This window comes from Marmota monax, unplaced genomic scaffold (genome assembly GCF_021218885.2).
Source record: "Marmota monax isolate L192 unplaced genomic scaffold, Marmota_monax_Labrador192_F-V1.1 WCK01_AAM20220418_F8-fsc00012, whole genome shotgun sequence".
Lineage (NCBI taxonomy): Eukaryota > Metazoa > Chordata > Mammalia > Rodentia > Sciuridae > Marmota > Marmota monax.
The window spans coordinates 7,477,967-7,503,070 of record NW_026695227.1 but is presented as its reverse complement, the minus strand read 5'-3'; the positions used below and the strand labels follow the sequence as shown (position 1 = coordinate 7,503,070).

Genomic DNA, 25,104 nt, shown 5'->3' with positions numbered 1-25,104 from the left:
CTCCGGAGGAGCTAGGATAATAGGTGTGTGTTTACACATGATGTTCTGGATGATTTTTATAAACACTACATAGCTGTATTTAATCCAGTTTGACAATCTTAATTTTTATGGTATTGGGGACTGAACCTAAGGCCTCAAATATGCTAGGCAAGTGCTCTATCACTGCACTACATTCCCAGTCTTACAATGTTATTTCAAGTGAATCATTTTATTTATTTATTTATTAGAGAGAGAGAGAGAGAGAGAGAGAGAGAGAGAGAGAGAGAGAGTCGGGGGGAGAGACTTTTAGTACTTGTTTTTTAGTTTTCGGCGGACACAACATCTTTGTTTGTATGTGGTGCTAAGGATCGAACCCGGGCGGCATGCATGCCAGGCGAGCGCGCTACCGCTTGAGCCACATCCCCAGCCCCATTTGATTTAATTTGTTATAATTTCTTTTGTTGTTGGTACTGGAGATTGAACCCAGGAGTGCTATATTACTGAGCTACATCCAAGTTCTTTTTATTCTGATACAAGATCTTGCTAAGTTATTGAGGTTGGTCTTAAATTTGTAATCTTTTTGCCTTGTCTTCCAAGTTGTTGGAACATTGCCCAGCTTAGTCTGTTGTCATTTCTGATATACTTAGATTTATTTCTGCTAATCTAATTTTGGCTTTGCATTTTTTCCATCTTCTAATTTCTCCTCTTTCTTCTTTTGGATTATTTTGCCTTCCTTCTGTTTCTTTACTTTGGAAGCTGGAGAAACTTTTAATTTTATATCTAATCATGTATACTTAAACTAAAGTTAGTAAGTCTAAAGTTAGTAAAGATACTATCCTCTGGAACAAAGTAGAGCCCTTATATTAATACCGATGAACATCCTTCTGATTTTTTTTTTGGTGGTGCTGGGGATTGAACCCAGGGCCTTGTGTATGTGAGGTAAGTACTCTACCATTAAGCTATATGCCCAATCCCCTCCTTCTGATTTTTATGCTGCTTTTGTCCACTATTTAATACAACTTTTTAAGTTCCAGATTACCTTTGTGTGCGCGCGCGTGTGTGTGTGTGTGTGTGTGGTGCTGGGGATTGAGCCTACAGCCTTGAGTATACAATGCAAGTACCATACCACTGAGTTACATCCCCAGCCATGAAAAAATACATTTTTACTTGGGTTATATACAGTCAATGTTGTTTAGGTTTACTCATTTATTTACTACTTTAATTCCTTCTTAGACTACCATATCTGATTACATTCCTTCCACCTAAAATACCGTAGAGCTCTCTTAACTGACATTCAGTAAATGGAAAACTCGCCTGGTTATTATTAGTCTTTACCAAATGACCCAAGTTTTGAAAAAAACAAAAATGTATATTGAAAGTACAGATCTTCAGTGTGAAACCAATGAGGTTTTTTTCTTTTCTGGGGTACTGGGGATTGAACCCAGGGGTGCTTAATCACTGAGCCACATCCCCAGCCCTTTTTATATTTTAAGACAGGGCCTCACTAAGTTGCTTAGGGCCTTGCTAAGTTGCTGAGGCTAACCTCAAACTTGTGATCTTGCTGCCTCAGCATCCTGAGTTGCTGGATTATAGGCATGTGCTACTGCGCCTGGTTTGATGAGATCTGGATAAAAATACAAGCTTGTGTAATCATGTCAACCAAGATACATCCCCAAAAAGGTCGTTTGTCAATCCCACCCTTTACTAAAGGCAAACACTTTTCTATATTTATCACTAATAGATTACTTCTACCTGTTTTCAAACTTTATAAAGGGAACCACACAGTATGTTTCTCCTGTGTTAGGCTCCTTTTAACTTAACAATCTTTCTTTCTTTTTTTTTATTTCTTAAGTGTAGTTAGACACAATGCCTTTATTTTATTTATTTATTTTTATGTGGTGCTGAGGATCAAACCCAGGGCTTTGCACATGCTAGGTTAGCACTCTACCGCTGAGCCCCAACCCCAGCCCCAACATTCTTTATTTTGATATTTATGTGTTGCTAAGATTCATACATGCTGTACATATCTGAGTAATTTAACTGCTGAGGAATATGTCACTGTGTGAACATCAGTTTATTAATCACAGTTATCTCCATTTTTTATCTATTGTGAATTAAAGCTGCTATACAATTATAAAATGTACAAGGTATAAGTCTTTCTTAAAATTGATGTTTCCACCTACTTATTTCCCTTTCTCCTTCCTTTCTTTTCTGTTTTTTTTTTTTTTTAAATGGTATCATGTGTACTGAACCTAGGGGCACTCTACCACTAACCTACATCACCAGCCCCTTTTTATTTTGAGACAGGATCTTCCTAAGTTGATTAGTCTGGCCTTAAACTTGGGATACTCCTGTCTCAGCCTCCTGAGTTGCTGAAATTAAAAGCATGTGCTACCGCACTGGCTTTACTTTTCTTAGGTAAATATATAGGAAATCATATGATAACTGAATATCTAAATTTATACTTGATCTTAAGTCAAAAGGCCAGTAAGTGATGAATATTTAACTTTATAAGAAACTGTCAAACTGTTGTTCCATCTTATACTTCCATCAGAAATGTGTGACTTCTAATTGTCTTACATCCTAACCAATACCAGATGGTATCAGTCTCAGTTTAACCTTTCTAGAGGGTATGAATTATGGTTTAAAATTGCATTCAATTTGCATTTGCTTTACAATTAGTAAGTTCTAATTTTTTTGTGTACTTACTAATCATTTGTATATCATACTTGTTAAGGGCCCAAATCTTTTGCTCATTTATTATTGGGTCGATTGTCTTTATTAGTAATTTGGAGAGTTGTTTATATACTCTGGACATAAGGTTTCTGTCAAAACATGTATTGATAGTATTTTCCCTTATTCTGATGGGCAGAAATTTTACATTTGGATGAACTACAACAAACCAGTTTCATTGAAAGTATAGTCCTTTTTAAGGGTCCAACTATTTATTTTTTTTAATAATTTTTTTTTTTTTTTGAGAGAGAGAGAGAGAGAGAGAGAGAGAGAGAAAGAGAGAATTTTAATATTTATTTTTTAGTTTTCGGCGGACACAACATCTTTATTTGTATGCATTGCTGAGGATCGAACCCGGGCCGCACGCATGCCAGGCGAGCGCGCTACCGCTTGAGCCACATCCCCAGCCCTAAGGGTCCAACTTTATTTGACATGTTTCCTAACAAGATTCCTAATATGTTCAGGCTCTGAACTTTGTTCTGTTATAAGATGAAAGCTGACTCTAGTGCTCCACTTTAACTTGTAGATCCTCATATAATTATTGGTCTCTGAGTATTCCTTTCTTTATTTTTCCTCAATTGGTTGACGTTTCTAAAACAAACAAACCCCAAAACAAGGAAAAAGATATTAAAAATGGTATTGGGCTGGGCACAGTGGAACATGCCGGTAATCCCAGCAGCTTGGGAGGCTGAGGCAGGAGGATTGTGAGTTCAAAGCCAGCCTCAGCAATGAGGTGCTAAGCAACTCAGCATAGACCCTGTTTTGAAATTAAAAAAAAAAACAAAAAGGGCTGGGGAGGTGGCTTAGTGGTTGAATGCCCCAAGTTCAATCCCTGAACCGCCCCCCCCCCCCCCCAAAGGCCGTTGGTCTGCATTTGTAATCACACTGTTGGAGAACTGGCTGAAGTTGAAGTTGGCCATATTACCAAAAATATTATTTTCCTTTGCTTGTAGTCTAGTTCCCCCACATATCTATAATAATATACATCAAATGATAAAAAATAAGACTATGGCTTTTTAGTTTATGTATAGAAAAGTAAAATATTAACAAAGATTTCAATGAAGAGAAGATAAAATTTAGGAAGAGAATGAGAAAAATATAAATATCAAGTTTTGCTGGGTCTGGTGGTGCACACCTGTAATCCCAGTGGCTTGGGAGTCTGAGGCAGGAGGATCACAAGTTCCAGGATAGCCTCAGCAATTCAGTGAGGCCCTAAGCAACCTAGTGAAATCCTGTCTCAAAAGAAAAAATTAAAAGGCCTGGGAATGTAGCTCAGTTGTAAAGCACCCCTGGGTTCAATGCCTAGTCATATATATATATATATATATATATATATATGTTTAGCATGCAACAAGGTCCTAGGTTCAATTGCCAGAAACCCCCATCCCAATGTGATGTTACATGACCCAGAAAAATACTCCAATTATGGAAAAATCTATGTGAACATTACATTTTATGTGTTTTTCATACTTAACTTTATGATCCTTCAGCAGACTATGAGAATCAGTCAGGAAATAATGAATAGCATTTATTTTTATGAAAGTTTTTATACTTTGCCATCTTTGCTATATCTTTGAATAAATATGTAAACATACACACATGTACTTTTTTTGGTGAATCATTTCAAAATAAGCTGACAATACTTTTCTCTTTAAGTTTTTCAGAATTCACTTATATTTTTCTACGTAACCACTGTAATATGATCATGCTATTAGCTAACATCCAGAACATGTTTATATTTCCGGAATTGTCCCAAGAATGTTTTTATAGTTCTTCCTTTTTTTATTGTTAAATAATTTTTTAGTTGTAGATAGACATAATACCTTTATTTTATTTATTTTTATGTGGTACTGAGGATTGAACCCAATGCCTCACATGTGCTAGGCAAGCACGCTACCACTGAGCTACAACCCCGGCCCATAGTTCTTCCTTTTAAATAATGTTCCAGACAAATTTCAAGCACTACCTTCATAATCTTTGTTTTTGAAGGGATTGAACCTATGTGTTCCCACATGCTAGGAAAACTCTCTAGCATTGAGTTGTATCTCCAGCCTGAGTTTTTTTCTTTTAAAATCTTTTTAATCTAGAAGAATCCTCTTGGCTATCCTTTTCTTTACGACACTGACTTCTTGAAGAATGAACAGCATTAAACATTACCACCAGAAGAGTTTGTATAGTTAAGAAAAAGTATTATTTTGAAATTTATTTTTAAACAAGTGTGTGAAAATTTGTTTTAGCCATTGTGCTCAAGAATAATTTTGAAATTGGAAAAAATAACTCAGTAAATGCAAAGCTTTTAAAAAGTTTGGCATCAACTTATTTTTCAGTAAAACCTAACCTGATCTGATACTTTTTAGTCTATACTCCACTTAAGATGACTATTCCAGACACATCAATGAGTTTAAAAAAGGGTGCTGCCTCATGCCTATTTGTGATGACGTATGGTTTTTCGGCAATGTTACCTTCCTAATATCTGAAAATTTCCCAAATCAGAAATTCATGAGACTCCAAAAGTTTCAGATAAAGGATTGTGAATCTGTATGGGTACTGGGTCAACATGTAAACTGAATATAATACTAAGGTATCTGAAAACAAAACAAAAAAAGGAGATAAAACATATCTGACCTTTAATAACTGGAGTTTCCATCTCTGAAACAGGTTCTGATTTTTCTTCTCCATTAGATTCATCAACCTCTGCCACTGTTGTTAACTCTGGTTCACTCTTGTAGAGTCTATAGTCTGGACCCTTGAAAAGAAGACAAATAATAATTAAAAAAAAAAAAAAAAAGCAACAAGTTTCTTTCTTTCTTGTGATTCTTGGGACTGAGCTCAAGGGCATATGAACTATACCCTTAGTCCTTTTTACTTTGTGAGAAGAGTATCATTAAAATTGCCAAGGTTGGCCTAGAAATTTGTGAGCCTCCTACATCACTGGAATTACAGTCCTGTGCCACTAACATCTAGCTATAAATTCATTTAAAAATGTTTACCATTAAAAATACTCAAATCAAACTCTTAAAAACTATAAGTCCCAGTTGGCTATCCTGGATATAACAGAACTAATACATAAAGAACAACTAAGTAGAAAAAAGTAATTTGAAAGATTTTTTAATTAGTAAAAGTTATTGTTTTAAAATTAAGAATATTTCTCTTAGGGACAAAGTCACTTTTTATTTTTGGTGCTGGGGATGGATTGAACCTAAGGGCCTAACATACAGGATCTACCACTAAGCCATCCTTTGCTGCAAAATCACATTCTTATTATGGTATATCTTAGATCTAAAAATAAGCTTATCACTCAGTAATACAATTTTCATTTAAAAGGTGATCTGATTAAGTGAGATACATCCCAGCAGTGAATTTCTCTCAGGAAACAGTTTATTTTTTCCTCACAATTAGCTTATTCCTTTTTTTTTTCCTTTGCAGTACTGAGGATTCAACCCAGGGGTGTTTTACCACTAAGCTGCATCCCCAGTGCTTTATATTTTTGATTTTGAGACAGGGTTTCACCAAGTTGTTCAGCCTGGTCTCAAACTTGTGATTCATCTATCTTAGCCTCTGGAATCACAGGTTTGCACCACTGTGTCTGGCTCAATTGTTTTTCTTATTTTCTTTTCCTTGACAATTACATTTCACATTTATTTGCTTAATTCCAAACCTCTTATTTCCATGTCCCAGGGGTAATATCTTTCCTTGGCAATGTGCATATCTTTGAAGGGTTTTCCTATACCAAGCTTCCTAAGTCTTAACTCTTGTGCCATTTCTAGTATAAACCTTTTTCATTCTCCATTCTTTTTGATCTAAAGATTCCTGCTACTGAGAAGGCTGAGGATTTCAAGTTCCAGGCTAGTCTGGGCAACTTAGATTCCATCTCAACAGCAACAATATCAACAAAAACCATGATCATGCCTCTAACATCCTAAAATGGAAATTCAAAAGGTATAGTTCTTTCAACATGTACAAAGTAACCATTTTATGAAAAGACATTATGAAATCATGAAACATTCAGATTATGAAAATTTTAAAAAGTGAGAATGATAAAATCAAAATAGGAAAAACACAAATGATAAAACTATATATAAAACAAAAACTCCAGCTAACATTGGTATTATAAAACTATACTTTGAATATAAAATAAATTAATTTTCAAAAATGAGAGGGCATGTATGATTGATTGATTATTCTGTGGCTATTCCAGCCACTTACACAGTGAGATCCATTTCTTGGATATCCTTGAACTTGATGAATCTTCTTTTCTTCAGGAAGATGCACTGGGCCCCTGCTATAACAGAGCAAGGAGCTGCTATCACTGGGCAGAGGGGGGATTATGGGAGGCTGCTCTGTAAAGTCATAGGACCGAGGAAGTGGAGGACGAGGTGGGACTACTTCCTCTTCCTAAAGATTGTAGAATAGTCACCTTATTTAGACAAGCAGATTAAATTAAGCATATCTAAATTCTTTGCAATGGTATATTAACCTAAATTTACTTTAAGATATTTAAAGGGATACTGACAAGCCAAAATCTCAAAGTGAAAAGTGAAAGCCAAGATTTTAACGATAGCTAATAATTGGGTTTTAAATGTTTTTAATAATTGGGTTTTAAATGTTTTTAATAATTGGGTTTTAAATGTTTTTAATAATTGGGTTTTAAATGTTTTCCCATAACATATAAGTAGTTTTACACTAAAACTCAACAATGAAACAGATTACTGAGTGAAACTACTCCATTTCATTTAAAAAGGAGAAGAAATAATTAGTTTAAAAAATCTTATTAATATTTTTGCAATTTTTATGAGAGAAAAAGAAACATTTCTTTTTGACATCACACAAAATTCAAAAACCACAGAATGTTTCACTTAGGTTGACAGTATCTCTTTGTAGTGCTATTTTCTTAATGCCATGCATAAGACCAAGTAAACTTATCAATCATCCTACAAATTTTACAAACTATAAGAAACCATGATAAATATTCAAATTACTTAGAAAAAGAATGACAATGTTAAAGATCTAACATGAATGAAAAATACTACTTTTTTTTTTTTTACATTACAGGAAGCAAAATGTTAGAAGCACCAAATTACTGAAGCAAATTTCAAGATTCAAATAACTTTGATATATTTTAAAAAAACATCTTTGTTATGGTTAGAAAAGAGAAAACATAATTACTTATAATTCATGTGTTCAACATTTAAAATAATGTATAGTTAGAGAAAAAAATCCCAGCTTACCTCACTTTTGTACTTAACTGTAGAGAAAGGTTTTGATCCTGCCATACCTATTAGAAAAAATTAGAAAACATAACTACTTACACTAAACACATTTTCCTAAATCTATAAGAATAATTTCATTTCACTTATTTTAAATGCAGACTTCAGTTGAGTCCCTCTATTAATATATTCAGAATTTGAGGTCAATTACATTTTTAAAAAACATTAAAATATTTGATTTAGACAAGAGCATGGAGAAATGGGTTTCCTCAAATATTATTGGTGCAAGCATAATTTGATATCTTTTAGAAGAGCAATCTGGATATATCCATTCAAAATGGAAGATAGGTGCTTATTTCTCATTTCTTGGAATTCACTAAGTACTAGCAAGTGTATTCTGCTGTTACTAGAAACAAAGTATATGTCCATCAATATAGCAATGGATAAATAAATGAGAGTTCTTTTTCTCTTTTTTTGGTATCGGGGAGTAAATCCAGGGGTGCTTAACCACTGAACCACATCCCCAGCCCTTTTTGTATTTTATTTAGGGACAGGGTCTCACTGAGTTACTTAGGGCCTTGCTATGTTGCTGAGACCGGATTTGACCTCACAATCCTCCTGCCTCAACCACCCAAGCTGTTGGCATTACAGGCATGTGCCACCACCGCTGGCTTAAACTATAGTTCAGTTATATAATGAATACTTAGGCAGTTTATGTATCATGAAAAAGAAAAAAAGCATTGTGGAAAAATAGGTATAACACAACCCCCTCCACTTTTTTTCCTCTAATAACATTCAGAAGAGAAGCTGAAGACAAAAACAACTCCTAACGCCAAAATACTGTGTATGTTTATAATTATAAACAATGATTTTTGTTTAATTAAATTTCTTTTTTACATTTTTGTTGTAAATTAAATGTTTTTTTAAAAATGTTTAATTACAAATTAAACATTTACAATTTATTTATTTGTGTGTGTATATGTGCGTGCGTGCGTGTGTGTGTGTGTGTGTGTAGGTGGGGCTGGCAGAGCTTTTGATTTTACTTTATAAACTTAGGTACTAATTCATTGTTACAAGAGTGTTTGTTTTCTGATGTAAAGCCTACACTAAAACAACAAAAGACAGGTGGGTGGTACAGCGTCCCTAGAGGCTGAGATAGCACTCCTGGTTTCAATCCCTGTTACCAACCAATCAACAATCAAAACAAAACAAAACAAAACAAAAACAAAAAAAAAAAAAAAAAAGAAAGAAAAAAGAAACTCAACAATGTGCATGCACTATTCCATTTTATGACAAAATAAAAGCAAAGCTAATTTACCTGTTTCTGGAGTGCCTCTTTGCTGTTTGTGTTTACTTAGCCCTTCCATGACATCTTGGATTCTCCAAAGTTCTTTCTGAATCTGTGCACGTTGAATTCCTGCTGATTCAGTCTATCAGTAAAAATGGTAGACCACATGCAAGAAAAAAAGTCTGTTATAATTCCACTAATTATATATTTAAAAATGAGAACTACAATGGATTAATTGAAAGAATATTTAATATGACCTACGTGATGCCTGTAATTTTGCAACCCTAGTGGAAAAGATGAAAGTTAAAGCAGAGAAAGAAAATATTTTGTTTTTTCAGACTTAAGTGTAACATTTTGCATCTTTCTAATAGCTTTGCCTAGCATCATCCCAGGAAGGCATACTGGTTAGAAGGACTAAAAATGGAAAAAAATACAGGAAGAAAGAAACAAAAGAAACTCACTAATCCCAAGTTAAAACAAAACAAAAACCAACTTCTGAGGGGAAGAACAAAAGAAATGGAAAGCATACAGTAGCCCTCCCTTATCCTTAATTTGGCCTTCCATAGTTTTGAATGCCTACAGTCAACCAAGATCCTAAAGTATTAAATAGAAAATTCCAGAAATAAATAATTCGTAAGTTTTAAATAAACAGAACAATGATAACAATTATATTGTATTATATTATTGCTGTTAATCTCATACTATGCCTACTTTATATATTAAACTTTATTTATTAATTTTTTGGTACCAAAGATTGAACCCAGGGGTGCTTAACCCCTGAGCCACATCTCCAGACCTTTTTATTTTGAGACAGGGTCACATATTCATGCTTGCTAAGTTCTATTCTGGTTCCATTGGTCTACCATGCACAGAATGTGTCTTCCAGATTTTTTTTTCCAAAGAATATCATAACTACTTGTGGCTTTTATATATATATATATATATACATATGTATGTATATATTTGGTACTAGGGATTGAACACAGGGTTGCTTTTACCCTGAACTACATCCTTAGTCCTTTTATTTATTTTTTTATTTTGAGACAGGGTCTCGCTAGGTTGCAGAGGTTGACCAGGAATTTATGTCTGGCCCTTACTAATCTTTTATCTGTTGCATTGATTTCTCTGGTAAGTCCAGTGACTGGGTTTCCAATGCAGATAATCATATTTAATAGGGTCATAACCAAATAGTGGCATCATTTTTATAAAACGTATTATCTCCACTCAGAGCAACACTTTAAGACAGATCTTCTAATTTCTATTTTACAGATAAGAAAACTAACCCCTGGAACTTGACTTCAGATCTGCCTCTTTACAAACAGGATCTTTATACTACCAAATGATGCTGTATGTTCCCCATTCTAATAGGTCAATTAAGATAGTAGACTAAATATAGTTTAGTAAAAAATAAATTTAATACAAAATGGGTTAGATTATTTTAAATAATAACCATTATTTCATAAATTCACAACTCAATACCAAGTGATACGGATGGACTAATGAAAGAATATGAAGTCAAATTTATAGAAACTACTGACAGAGCTCAGCAAAATAACAACCCAAACTTAGCATTTACCCTACAGAATAAATAACTTTTTTCTTTTTTGGATACTGGGGAGCGAACCCAGGGGCACTCTATCACTGAGGCATACCCCCAGTCCTCCTTTCCGCTCTCCCTCCATTTTTCTTTATTTGTACTAAGGGTTGAACCCAGGGGCACTTAACTACTGAGCCACACAACCTTTTTTATATTTTTTTAATTTGAGATAGGCTTTTGCTAAGTTGCAAAAGCTGGCTTTGAACCTGCGATCCTCCTGTCTTGGCCTCCTGACCCACTGCGATTTAGTTTTTTGAAGAAGAGTCTTGCTGAATTTCACAGGCTGCTCTTGAACTAAGTTGTGGATACTGGTTTAACTTTGAAACTCTTGCCTCAGCTTCCTGAATTGCTGGGATTACAGGCATGCACCTATGAGCCCAGCTAGAATAAAGCATTAAAATTGTGAACAAGGGGGATAGCTTGGGAATAAAATTCCTATCAGTGAACATATTCAAATAAACATTTTTTCTTTTTATAGAATTAGGGATTGAACACAGGGGTGTTTTACCACAGAGCTACATCCCCAGGCCTTTTTATCTTTTGAGACAGTCTTGATAAGTTGCTAAGGCTGACCTCGAACTTGCAGTTCTTCTGCCTCAGCTTCTTGAGTTGCTGAAAATATAGGCATGTGTCACTTAGCCCATCTTCAAATCCACATTTTAGGTAGCCAAAATGTAAAAATTGTTAAGAGTACATGTGTATGTAGTGAGGCAGATGTATAATATCAGTCAAAACCAGTTAAGATATTAACACTTTCATACCTGAACTTCACCAAGGCGATCTAGCTGCTCTTGCATCTGGTTCCTGGTAATAGTTACATCATATTCCAACTTATCATATTCTCTCCATGCTCGTTCCAGTTCCTAAAATCAAAGAGTGTAAATTACTTTAATGGGGAGAATGTGCTATTATGGTGTTATCACTATACTTAAAACCTTTCTAGATTTTATTTTTACATTTGTTTTGCTACTAGGATTGAACCTGGGGGGGGGGCTTTACCACTGAACAACATCCTCAGCCCTTTTTATTTTGAGGCAAGGTCTCGTTAATTTGCTTAGTGTCTTTTTTTTTTTTTTTTTACTCAATATATATAATTTATTATTTCCACTTCATAGGTATTCTTTAATGGTAGTTAAAAAAAAGCACAAAACATTGTTTTTTCTTGGAACCTAATTTTTGTGCTACTCTGAAGAATGATTTATTTTTCCAAACAAACAGATACAAGACATTTGATGTGTTCGTTATTTTAATAACAACACATATACCATGTTATCACCATGGAATGTAAGTTCAGGTTAGACAAGGGAATTTTACAAGTATACTAAAGCATGCTGTAGTTTACCGAAGCGTACATAATGTCTGACCAGACCAGCTTGCTCAAAAACAGCAATCACTTCCATTTTAGGTAATTTGTTTAACACTTGCAATTCATACAGAGAAAATAAATATACTGCACACATTAAAACCGTGTTCTTAATTTACCTTTGTATTAGCACTTAAAATAAATATTTCTCTTTATTAGCACTTAAAATAAATATTTCTCTTTCAAGATAACATTTAAAAATTATTCTAATACAACAGCAAAAATATAATTCTGCAATTATAAAAGAGCTAAAGTGGAATCAATAATTAAATTATTATGTTTATAAGTGTGATTCTGAAATAAATACTACTTTTATGCAGTTCTGTTGTGAGCTTTCCAGGTATGGTTTAAACACACACAAACTCTCCCTCCCTCCCTTCCTCTCTCTCTCTCAGTTGTGGGAAGATTTATAAGTTACATTTCATGAACTTTTGTGAAATATGAAATAGTTCTTTAAGAGCCAAGTAATACTAAAAAACTGAAGTTCTTAAACCAGATCACAAGGCAGGTAGAAAAAAGTTAAATTAACTGGGTTAAATAGGATTCCTACCCAACATTCAAAGTATGTGTATGATATTCAGTAGTAAATTGGGAATATTTCAGGACTGGCCTTTTGTCTTTAGAAGTAATTTCTGTATAAGCACTTAAGAAGGTGAGTGTTATAACACTATCCAGTTAACTTTTGTGTTAACTTGACTTCCCTGAATGACCTAGTCAGTGAAGTCATTAATAATTTGATAACTAGGCAAATCAAGTGGGCAAGAAAAAAAGCCATTATTCAAAATACTGTGTTACAGCCTGAACTCACTCAAGGGATTTATTTTTTGACATAAACATATAACTTTAACATAACAAAAACAAGTACTTTCAACAAGACCAAGACAGCATCTCTTCTTCTAAGGTTTAGGTTTTGCCCAGAATTCCTATACAGGGAATAGCCCATACCTAGAGTCATCGCTCCTACAACAAAGCCTTGGGCTGCCACACGCATGTGAATCAGGTGAATGGACATTTTAGTATTTCCCCTGGTCTTTAATTTGTATAATCCATATGCAACAATTGCTGCAAAACCTGCCATTCCAATAGGTACAAATGGTGCTCCTTTAGCTTTTTGGATAAATTTAGATCCCTGATCTTCATCATATGAAGAAAGAGAAAAATCTGTGTTGGTTGACATACTGATTGCTTGAAGAAACTTCCGAAAGTGACAAAACCTTTTACCCCCAGACCTGCTTGTGGACCCAGTCCGCCGATTAGTGTCTCAATAAGTTGCGGAGACTGGTCTCAAACTTGCAATCCTATTGCCTCAGCCTCCTGAGTTGTGGGATTATGGACATGCAACACTGATACACGGCTGGCTCTTTATAGATTTTAGAAAATTGAATTCTTTATATTGAAAATATTTTTTTTATAACTCCTTACTTTTAAATTCTTTATATTGAAAAAAATTTTTATAACTCCTTACTTTTAAGGCTTTAATTTAATTTAATTTTTTTTTTTTGGTATGGGGAATTGAACTAGGGGCACTTAACCACTGAAAAACATTTTTATTTTTATTTTTTTATTTTGAGACATGGTCACGCTAAGTTGGCTCAGTGACTCTCTAAGTTGTTGAGGCTGGCTTTGAACTTGCAATTCTCCTGCCTCAGCCTCCTGGGCTGCTGGGATTACAGGTATGAACTACTAGAAGTTTTCATCTTTTAAAAACTCAATTTACAAAGAATTTACTGGGCAACTTAAGTTGTTTATGTGGTGTTGCTGTGTAATGAAATTTAATAAAACCAACTTACCTTAACTGTTACTAATTCCTTTGTTACATTACAGCATTTAAATTGATTCTACTATCTAAATGATATAAATTTGAAGAAATAGTTTAAGTTATTATTGGTAATGTGGTAAATTATTCTTTAAGGCAATTTCCTAAAATGCAGAAGAGATAGAAATCAAACATATTCCTGTTTGCCTAGATTAAAAGTTTTCCATGAATAAAAATATTAAATCCTTTGTATTTTATCATTATTGGATTTTTTTCCCATGGTACTAGGGATTGAACCCAGTTGTGCTCTATGACTGAGTTATGCCCCTAACTCCTTTTGATTATTTTATGTATTTATTTTTGGTACTGGGGAATTGAACCTAGGGGTGGCTTTACCACTGAGCTACATCCCCAGTCCTTTTTTTAATTTTATTTTTTAAAAAATTTGATACAGGGTTTCGCTAAATTGCCCAGGTTAGCCTCCAACTTGCAATTCTCCTGTCTCAGCCTCTTGAGTTTGGGTTATAGGTATGTGCCTATAACCTGCCATACAAGCCCTCTTTTTAAGATTAACTGTATTTTGTTTTATGAAACTGGCTTAAAATTACTTTAAAAAATTAGGAAATAAAGAATTATTTGAGGAATATGCTGTTAATTTTATTTATGTATTTGGTGATAGGGATTGAACCCAGGGATGCTTTACTACTGAGCTACATCCCTAAACCTTTTTGTTCTACTTTTTGTTTGGAGACAGGGACTTGCTAAATTACAGAAGCTGGTCTTGAACTTGTGATCCTCCTGCCTTCGTCTCCTGAGTCTCTGAGATAATAGGTGTTTGCTATTCTGCCAGGTATAAGGAGCACACTTTAAAGATTAAAATGAAGTTGGCTATGGTGGTGTCTGAAATCCCAGTGATTCTGGAGGCTGAGGCAGTAGAATCAGTAGTTGCTGGGATTATAGGCATGTGCCACTATGACTGGCAACAGTGAGTCTTTCAAAGCTTCAGGGAGGGTAAAATGAGGATAACAGACCCAATGGAGGCAGCAATAATGCCAGGTTAACACTTCACCTCATTTGTACTAAAGCCAAACTTCAGGATAGCCTCAACTGTATTGTAGAAGTATCTAAATATTAGAACATCGCAAGATGCTGGGATACTTGTTTTTCCTAGAAAAATATACGAAAAATAGAGATTGAGAGAGATTAATTTACCAATACTTTAGGTAAAGAGAAACAAGCACATACATATAAATATTCCCCCCTTTTCCATCAGCACTGAAGACTGAAACACTGAGCTACATCACAAGCCCTTTTTGTTTTTTGACTTTTGAGACAGGGTCTTACTAAATTTGCCCAGGATGGCCTGGAATTCGCCATCCTCTTTCCTCAGCTTCTTCCTGAGTAGCTAGGATTACAAGTCTGTGCCACCACATGAACATACTTTCAGTTTTCCTAACTGAAACTCTATAATTTAGGCCAAGTTCTATATAATTCTGCTAGGCCTACCTGTTGTTTTCTTTATCTCAACTCCTCAAACATAATTCATGGGTGGGCAGTAACACAAGTCAAAAGTGGGTAAAAATAGTGGTAAAAAAAAAAAGTGGGTAAAAAAATTAGCACCTCAGCAATAGTGAGGTGCTAATAAGCAACTCAGTGAGACCCTCTCTCGTAATAAAATACAAAATAGGGCTGAGGATGTGGCTCAGAGGTTGAGTGCCCCCAAGTTCAATCCCTAGCACGTGCACACACACACACACAAAAGTATATTGTTCAAACTGGGCCTGATGGTTCACATCTATAATCCCTGTGACTCAGGAGGCCGAGGCAGGATGAGTGAAAATTTGAGGCTAGCCTGAGCAATTTATTTAAACCCTCAGCATTTAGTGAGAATTAAAAAATTCTCTGAATTAAAACAAAAGTAGGGGATGTAGCTTAGTGGTAGAGTACTTGCTTAGCATGTGCTAGGTCCTCAGTTGAATATACATGCATATAAAGGTGATTAATAAATTAATATTTGATATTAATAATTAATATTCAATTATTTTAAAACCATAGGTAATATTTATGAAATAAAACTTTTTTTTGTTGTTGTTGTTGGTGGGGGTGGGGGTAGGGTATCGGAGGTTGAACTAAGGGGCACTCAACCACAGACTCACATCCCCAGCACTATTTTTTTTTTTTAAACTTTTAAATATTTATTGTTTTAGTTTTCGGCGGACAAACATCTTTGTTTGTATGTGGTGCTGAGGATCGAACCCGGGCCGCACGCATGCCAGGCGAGCACGCTACCGCTTGAGCCACATCCCCAGCCCCCCCAGCACTATTTTGTATCTTATTTAGAGACAGGGTCTCACTGAGTTGCTTAGTGCTTCATTTTTGCTGAGACTGGCTTTGAACTCGTGATCCTCCTGCCTCAGCCTCCCGAGCTGCTGGGATTACAGGCATGCACCACTGTACCTGGCTAGGAAATAGAACTTTCAATAAAGGAGTATAAAATTTTACACCACCCAATTAAGAGACTAAATTAACTGTTTCAATCCACTATCATAGAAAGGCACATCCCCTTTCCTTTTTATTTATTTTTTTAAAATATATGAGGACAAGAGTATATACTATAAGATCACATATTATTGCAAAGTTCCAAAACAGACAGACACTGGGAAGGCAGTCCCTAGAATGCTGGTAAAACTCAATGTTTTTATATAGATCTTGGTTAAATTCCTAATCTGAGCACTTTTACAGGAGCATGTTATACTTCAACAAAGGTTTAAAAAAGTGTATGAGTTAGGAGAGGAGACAGGTTTGTTGTGGGGATGGCAGAATTTTTCTTTTTTAAACTTAACTTAGCCTATATTTCGAGCATGATACCAGTAAATTCTAGAAATTTTTAAAAAATAGTTTGTACTAATATAATACTTTGCAAGGGATAGGGTAATACATTCAAGTATGCATGCCCTAGAGGGGCATGCACAGGGCATGCATCTCTAAAGGAAAGAAACTAAAATTAAAAAATTAAAAAGGAAATTCTTATTTTTCATGTCATTAATGTGTACTGCTTTATGAGATATTTTTACATTTTAAGAAGTACTTTACTTCCCCCTCAATTCCCTTGCCTCTTCTTTTACTTCTTTTTTGTGGTGTTGGGGATCCCCAATTCTAGGCAAATGATCTACCGTGGAATTAAATCCCCAGCCCACCACTAATTTATTGAAGAGTCTTGTTATCTGTTCTGCAGATTTTCTCCTATTCTTAATTTTGCTAAGTAATTTTAAAAATATATGTATTCTTTTGTTGCTGATGGACCTTTATTTTATTCATTTATTTATATGCTGAGAATCATACTCAGTTCCTCACACATGCCAGGCAAGTGCTCCACCACTGAGCCACAACCCTATCCCTGCTAAATGAATTCTTTTTCTCTCAGCACGCTCCATGTATTTCCTATAACATGGTAGTTATATACATAGTTATATATTGAGGCTTGTTGAGATTCAGGTTTTTTTTTTGTGTGTGTGTATCTGAGTAAAAATACCTTATAGAAGGGAATCCAAACTAAGACAATGACATGAATTTGAAGGGATAAATGAGTGTTATTACAAATTTCCTTTAATCAGACTTAGATTAAAACAAAAAAAAAAGGTAAAGGCAAAGAGAAAACAGAAAGGCACTATGTTCTTAAAGCACATGTGTCATAGATGGGATTTAGGTTGCTTTTTTGTTTTTGGTACCACAGATTGAACTCTGGGGTACTTTTATCACTGAGGCACATCCCCATTCCTTTTTATTTATTTATTTTTTTAAAAAATATATATTTTTTTAGTTGTAGATGGACACAATGCTTTATTTTGTTTATTTATTTTATGTGGTGCTGGGGATCAAACCCAGGGCTTCACACATACTAGGCAAGTGCTCTACCACTGAGCTACTATCCCAGCCCCTCCTTTTAATTTATTTCAAGACAGTTCCTCATGCTCAGCTGGATGGGGCTTAAGAAGGGGAGATGTGGCATCAAGAATGAAATGAAATAAGCCAAGTGTGGTGGCCTATGCCTGTAATCCCAGCAGCTCAGGAGGTACTACAAGATGATCACAATGTGTTTGAGGTCAGCTTGTGCAACTTAGTAAGACCCTGTCTCAGAATACAAAATAGAAAGGGATAGGGATATAGCTCAGTGGTGAGTGCCCCTGAGTTTAATCCTTAGTACCACACATACACACACACAAGGTTAAATAAAATGTACAGGGAGCACTGCTTTGGTGCTCACATTATGTTAACCTTCACGGATGACTAGGTGAGGATATGTTTTCAGAATTGAGGCTTTGATTTGTGGGGGTTCTAATGTTATCCTCTATGCCAGGGGTTTAGATTTGAAGAAATGTCATGAACTGTGAAAGAATCATAGGAACCTTTTGAGATTCCGCCAGCCTAAATGTAATTCAAATTTACATCTAATCAAATTCACTGAGTGCCAACCATATGCCCAATATATTAGGTGCATACTAGTATTTGTAGTATTAAGTTACAAATAAGTTTACATAAAGGAGAGGTTGTCCTAACCACTGATAAATGCTAAAGGCAAGGAAAAAAAAAATTAGGAGAGTGATTTTATAGGATAACAACCTAAAAAAGAGGTCCTTAGACAATATTAATTTCTACTAAAGCATTTCTAACAAGGGGAGGCTGGAGAAGAAAGATCCAAGTTTGTGGTTAGTCTGAGGCACTTAGTGAGACCCTGTCTCAAAAAAAACAAAACAAACAAACAAAAAAAACCTAAAAATAAAAATAAAAAATAAAAGAGCTGGGGGGATGGTAAAGAGCACCACTCCTGGGTTCATTCCCTACTTCTACATGATTGAGTAAACAAAACAAGACAAAAAAAAAAAAAAACACAAAAAACCCAAAAGCACTTTTGACAAACTACCCATCAGTATATTGGAGTTAACCTTGGGATAGAACAAGTTCTAAGCTTAATGATGAGATTTAAGTTCTGAAATTCAGTTGCTAAGGATGGAATTTTCTAAAATTCATATTTCAGTCAAGTGCCTATAACCTTAGGGACCAAGGAGGCTGAAGCAGGAGGATCACAAATTCTGGGTAGCACCAGCAGTTTAAAGAGACCCTGAGGAGGAGTGCAGCTCAGTGGGAGAAGGCCCCTGGGTTTAATTCTCGGTAACATGCACACATGGTATTTCAAGAATATCACTAAAGAGTTTCCAACTAAATGTCAATACCATTCACCATTTTGATTTAATTCAGGTTGTTTTAGGGATGACAATGAGTTTTTAATTAGCTTGGCAGTGACAGTTTAATCCCTCTTCTCTCTCTTTTTTTTCTCTGGAGGATTTAACCCAGGGGCACTCTATCATTGAGCTATATATATATCTAGGCCTCTTCTTTATTTTATTTTCTGTTTTTAGACAATCTCCCTAAGTTGCCCAGGCTCTTTTTTGTTGTCGTTGTTTTGGGTGGGAGTACTGGGGATTGATTTCAGGAGCAGGGTCTCACTGAGTTGCTTAATGCCTCACTGTTGCTGAGGCTGGCTTTGAACTCATGATCCTCCTGCCTTAGCCTCCTGAGCTGCTGGGATTACAGGCATGTGCCACTGTGCCCCAGCCCCAGGCTTATCATGAATTTAGGATCCTCCTACCTCAGCCCCTGTTGCTGGGATTATAGGGGTATACCACTAAACCTAGCCCTTTTTTCTTTCTGTTATAGTGTAGATCTAGAATATCCTCCAAAGTCTTGTGTTGAAGGCTTGTTAAGAAGTGCTGCAATGTTCAGAAGTGGAGCTGTGGGGAAGTGACTGCATCATGAGGGATCTCAGAGACCTCTTCAATGCTCTAATTCAATGATAGCTGAATGGACTACTGGAAACTGCAGGCAGAAGGGAATGTTGGAAGAAGTTAAGACCTTGGAACTGTGCACTGGAAGAGTATGTATTGTCCCTAGGTTCCTCTTTCCTTCCCTCCCTCCCTGTTTCCTGACTGTCATGAGGCGAGCAGCTTTCTATCACTGCAGTTTTCTGCCATGATGTAGAATGCTCTTAGTAGAGCAAATTGGGCAATTCTGGGGAGAGCTCAGAAGAATAGAATGCCAACAGGAATGGGGACTGAATTCAAGAGATGTCAAAGAGAACTGGACTAGAGGTCACTTGTGTTATATTCTAGCAAAGAACTTGGCCACATTTTGCCCATATCCTGAGACTTTATGAGGCCGAATTTAAAAGCGATGGACTGATTAATCTGCTGGAGGAAATTTCAAGGAAGCACAGCATTCAGTCAGTGGCATGGATATTGCTAGCAGCTTTACTATGAGAAAGTGGTGCAAAGAACACAGCTAAAGGATTTAAAAATTGCAGCTTGGCCAGAAAAGTACATATAAAGTTGGGGCCAAGGAAGGGTGCTTTAGGAGTTTATAGTTCCTAAAGAGACGCTAAGTTCTTGTACAGACAATAGGAAAAATGGTGGTGGTTAGGAAGTTGCTTCCCTTCATTCAGCACTATGGGTACTCAGAAGCCCCTGCAGCTCTGATTCCAGGGGGCCAAGGAATTGTGCAAGCTGGAAGCAGAGTTTGGTATCATCCAAATGGTGCTGGTTCTGCAGGAATGCAAGATGCTAAAGTTAAAAGTGATCATGGAAGCTTCCACCAAAATTTCAAAGGAAGGTCTGGGAGGCCAAAGTATAGCAGGGTCTGAGTCCTTGAGGGCTGCCCTTTCTCCGAGACGGTGATGTGTGAAATTATATAGGTGAAATCAAAGTTGGAATGGAGACCCCAGGAATTAAGAAATGCCAGTAATATGGATTGTCTGCTGAGAAAAGCTGCTGGCTGTAGAAAGGCCCATACTGAAGGCGCACGTGCACCACAACTTGCAAGGCCAAACGGGCAGGAATACCCATACCCTTTGTAAATGATATTTCACAGCCAAGTGTCCTACATGATCTACACAGACATAGGAAACCAAGCCCAGCAGTTGTTGTGGTCCTGTTTTGGCACCATCCCTTCTTTCTATGCTTTTATTCCTCCCTTTCAGAATGGGAATATTATTTTGTGCCACTGTATATTGAATATATGGAACTTGCTTTTGGTTTTTACAAGAACTCACTGCCAGGAGTTAGCCTTGAGTCTCAGAGAAGACTTTGAATTTGGACATTTGGGCAATGTTAAAAGATTATGAAACTCTTGGAAATAAACTGAATGCATTTTGCATAGTGAGATGGACATGAGGTTTTGGGGGTCAGAGGCAGAATGTTATGGTTTGGATATAATGGCAACTGAAAACTAATGCGTTGAGGCAAGACTATTCAGAGGTGACATGATTAGCTATTGGGAGCTGTAACCTAATTAATCCCTTCTAGTTTGAATAGACTGACTGGGTGGTTAACTGTAGGCAGGTGGGGCATGACTAGAGGTGGTGGGTCAGTGGGGACATGCCTGGGAAAGGTTCATCTTCCCCGTGGCCTCTTCATCTCTTTCTCTGCTTCCTGACCCCATCATAAGCTGAGCAGCTTTCCTCCACTGGGTCCATCTCCCATGATGTTCTGCCTCACCTTGGGCCTAGAGCCATAGGGTCAGCCTCTATGGACAGACCTCTGAAACTGTAAGCCCCAAATAAACTTTTCCTCTTCAAAGTTGTTCTTGCTGGGTATTTTAATCAGAGCAATGAAAAAGCTAATTAAAACTGATTATGCTTGGGATTGGTTCTTAAAAAACAACAATAACAAAAAGCAACAAAATAACAAACCTTAAGAAAACAAAAACCAAATGCCCCTTCCCACCAAGTCAAACTTTAAACAATGTTTCTCTTAGAAATTCTGCAAAAGGCTGCTAGCTATGATTAGAGATGATTGCATCATAGATAGAAACAAAACAAAACAAAAACAAAACCTCAATTTATAAACTCAGTTTACAAACACTCAGGACTTTTTAGATTTGGTAATCCCAAGAGACTCTCCTGAAATTCTAAGACTAAGGGTTAATAATTTTTTTTTTTTTTTTTAGTTGTTGATAGTCCTTTATTTATTTTACGTGGTGCTGAGAATCGAACCCAGTGCCTCACACATGCCAGGCAAGTGCGCTACCGCTGAGCTCAGCCCCAGCCCCTAAGGGTTAATAATTTTGCCAATCATTTTTCTTATTCAATTTATCTAAATTTAGATCACATTGCAGCTATGAAAGGGATGCTTTCTTATAATCTTTCCGCAAGGCTTTTTGTTGAAATGGCTTGAATTTTATTTTTACTGAAATGGGTGGGTGAGTTTAGTTACCACCTTCAGGAAATTATCCTAAATCCCCTAAAATTCACAATGTATTTTTTTCCTCATGCAATTAATTTTAACTTATTTAAAGAATTTTTTTGGTTGCATAATATGTAAAAAAGGAGTACCTATCTTTTCTGTAAAACTTCCATGTCATTAAGAATAAGATACCTACAGAAATAAAGGTCACTCTTTATGTTCCTAAACATAGTTAATATTAAGAAATTAATATTTCTTGTTATAATAATAAAGAGTGATCCTAAAGACACCACAACTAATAGCAGAGCAAAGAAAAAAAGAACTGCATAATATTTCAAAGACTCCTACCAGGGGAAAAAAAAAAAATCTACTTACAGCAGTGGCTCGAGAGAGTTCTCGACATGTACTAAGCAGTCCATTTTGCAAATCATCCCTCTGTAATACCACTGTCTGAATGGCTGCTGGGTTATCTGCGTTCATTTCTATCTCTTGGCTGGCTGACAGCAAAGCTTGCTCAAGCGTGTACTAATAAAAAGAATCACACTTAATGTTCTGCATCATTGAATTAGTTTTTTTTTTTTTTACTCATTACTGTCTTGATAATAATCACATAAAATAACATTGATTGTAGATAATAAACATAATTGTCTTACTTTCTCCTTGTGGAGTTGCTGAAGTTTCTCTTCCAGTGCATGTACCACTTTATCTTGTTCACATAATCGGCTTAACTTGGCCTGAGTTGTAAGAGATGTCTTTTGTTAGAGAAATTTAAAAATGTTTCATGTAATTAGCTGAAGGTAGGTACCCATTTAAAGCAGCCATGAAATGCTAAATTGGGTTAATTTTCTTTAATACAATCAAAATTAAAATACAGTTTATAAAAATAGAATAATATGTTGGGTGTGCTGGCACATGCCTGTAGTGTCAGCAACTAGGAGGCTGAGATAGGAGGCTCATAAGTTCAAGTCTAGGCCCTGTCTCAAAATAAAAAACAAAAAGGGCTGGGAATGAAGTTAAATGGTAAAGTACCCCTGGGTTAAATCCCCAGTATCACAACGAAACAAATCATGCAAAGTAAGTAGACAAGTATTTCAATCATACTAAACTTAAATATTTCTCTTTTCTTCCTTCCACAGTACTGTGGATTGAAGTTACTTTAAGTATCATTGAGCTACATCCACACCCCTTTTCATTTTTTTTTTCTTTTGAGACAGGGTCTTCTCAATTGTGGAGGCTAGCCTTGAATTTTCGATCCTCCTGTGTAACTGGGATTGCAAGAGTGAACCCAGTGCCTGTCTAATTTACATATTTCAAACTATCTTTGGTAATCAAGCAGTCTAAAAATTCTAACTCTCCACCACTGTAATCTGACCTATAGGGTAAGGGATATATGCAGTTCTTAAATGTAATAATACAAGTAAAAATATTGTTTATGAAGAAAAATTACTTTTAATAGTTTGAATGTGTTTTTTTGGGGGGAGTGGGAATAGAATCCAGAACCTCAGGCATGCTAAGCATGTACTCTACCACTAAGCTACATCCCCAGGTTTAAACTTATTATTTTTAATTTTTTTATCTTATGTATGTATGTACATATGTATGTATTTATTTTCGCAACACTGGGGATTGAACCCAGGGTTCTCTACTACTAAGCTACATCCCCAACCCTTCTTTTTTTTACTTTTTATTTTGAGAAAGGGTCCTGATAAGTTGTTCAGGCTGTCCTTCAACATATGATCCTCTTGCCTCAGCCTCCTGAGTTGCTGGGATTACAGGCACTGCACCACCACACAATGTAGTTTAAATCTTTTAAATTAATTTAATGATAATATGAGAAAGTACTCTACAGTACAATAAATCGATTCTCCTAATGTCTCAAAACAAATGTGGATAATCAGAAAATATGGCCCAAAGTTTATAGTATAATGACAGGTAAGCAAGAAATTTGATACTTGACCTTCTTTGTCCTTTATCTATTAAAATAACTACCTTATCTTTATTAGACAAGACTCAAGCTATATCAAATAGAAGGTATTAAAATGAAAAGGAGACAAACTCAATGGAATAAAACCAGGAGAAGTGAGGGAAAATTACATGGCAAATCAGCAACCTAGAGTATGATTTAACAGAGACAAAATATAATTTAAAAAGAAACAGCGATGAAACTTCCAGAGGCTAATACTTTCTCTAGAAGATAGTAACTCTCCCGTTTTCCACACCTGTGTTTTTTAAAAAAAAAAAAAATCAGTAATTATTTTTAAATTTTCATTTAAGTGATCCTTAATATGTTCAACTACTACCTATCAGGGGACAGTGGGTAGTAGGTAGCAGTAATGTAAGTGCAACAGAGAAATAATACTGATTTGTTTGATGTTATTTTAGAGAACCCGGGAAGAAGAAGGTTTTGCATCATGCTTATTTCCAATATTCTGGCACAGAATATGACACAGCATCAGTATATATCATAGTAATACTTACATCAATATCTATTTCTTCAGGTCTGTATTTATATAATGTGCCTCTACATTCATCTTGTGATAGCTGTAAGAAAAAAACACCATATACAAACTTAAAAATCATACAAAAATATATTTAGTCTACAGCTAATACTTTATATTTAAGTTAAATATATAACAGTATGACAAAAGTGGGATTTTAATGATTCTTATACTTTTATAAGTTGAATTCAAACACTAGACTATTACAGTAGTAGAAAAATACTTAACAGAATGATGCTAACTTAAGTTTGTCAAACAATCAGCTGGCCAAACAAAATTAATACAGCAACTTACATTTTCCATTTTAAAGACAAACATTATTTTAATAAAAAATTGACAAATACAATCATATTAACTGTATCAAATCAAATATTCAAAACAGGCATAGTAAAACAGTCAAAAGCATCCTTCACAGTATACACATAATCACACAGTGTATGTGTACTGTA

General features: G+C 35.5%; 1 protein-coding gene and 1 pseudogene across 27 annotated transcripts in view; both read right to left on the bottom strand.

The window, feature by feature from the left end:
- Nucleotides 1-25,104, bottom strand: part of Plekha5 (pleckstrin homology domain containing A5) — a 231,330-nt gene that overhangs the window by 17,038 nt on the left and 189,188 nt on the right. For 16 of the 27 annotated variants that reach the window (XM_058576243.1, XM_058576245.1, XM_058576248.1 and 13 more), the window contains 8 exons: nt 24,636-24,698; nt 22,811-22,891; nt 22,533-22,682; nt 11,566-11,667; nt 9,238-9,349; nt 7,941-7,987; nt 6,919-7,107; nt 5,338-5,458 (listed from right to left, as the gene is read on the bottom strand). In XM_058576243.1, coding sequence (XP_058432226.1) covers nt 5,338-5,458; nt 6,919-7,107; nt 7,941-7,987; nt 9,238-9,349; nt 11,566-11,667; nt 22,533-22,682; nt 22,811-22,891; nt 24,636-24,698 — 865 coding nt within the window. The remainder of the gene's footprint in view (nt 1-5,337; nt 5,459-6,918; nt 7,108-7,940; nt 7,988-9,237; nt 9,350-11,565; nt 11,668-22,532; nt 22,683-22,810; nt 22,892-24,635; nt 24,699-25,104) is intronic. The other 11 variants (XM_058576251.1, XM_058576253.1, XM_058576252.1 and 8 more) reach the window with 3 other exon arrangements.
- On the bottom strand, nt 11,674-22,518 carry LOC131423861 (HIG1 domain family member 1A, mitochondrial-like; annotated as a pseudogene).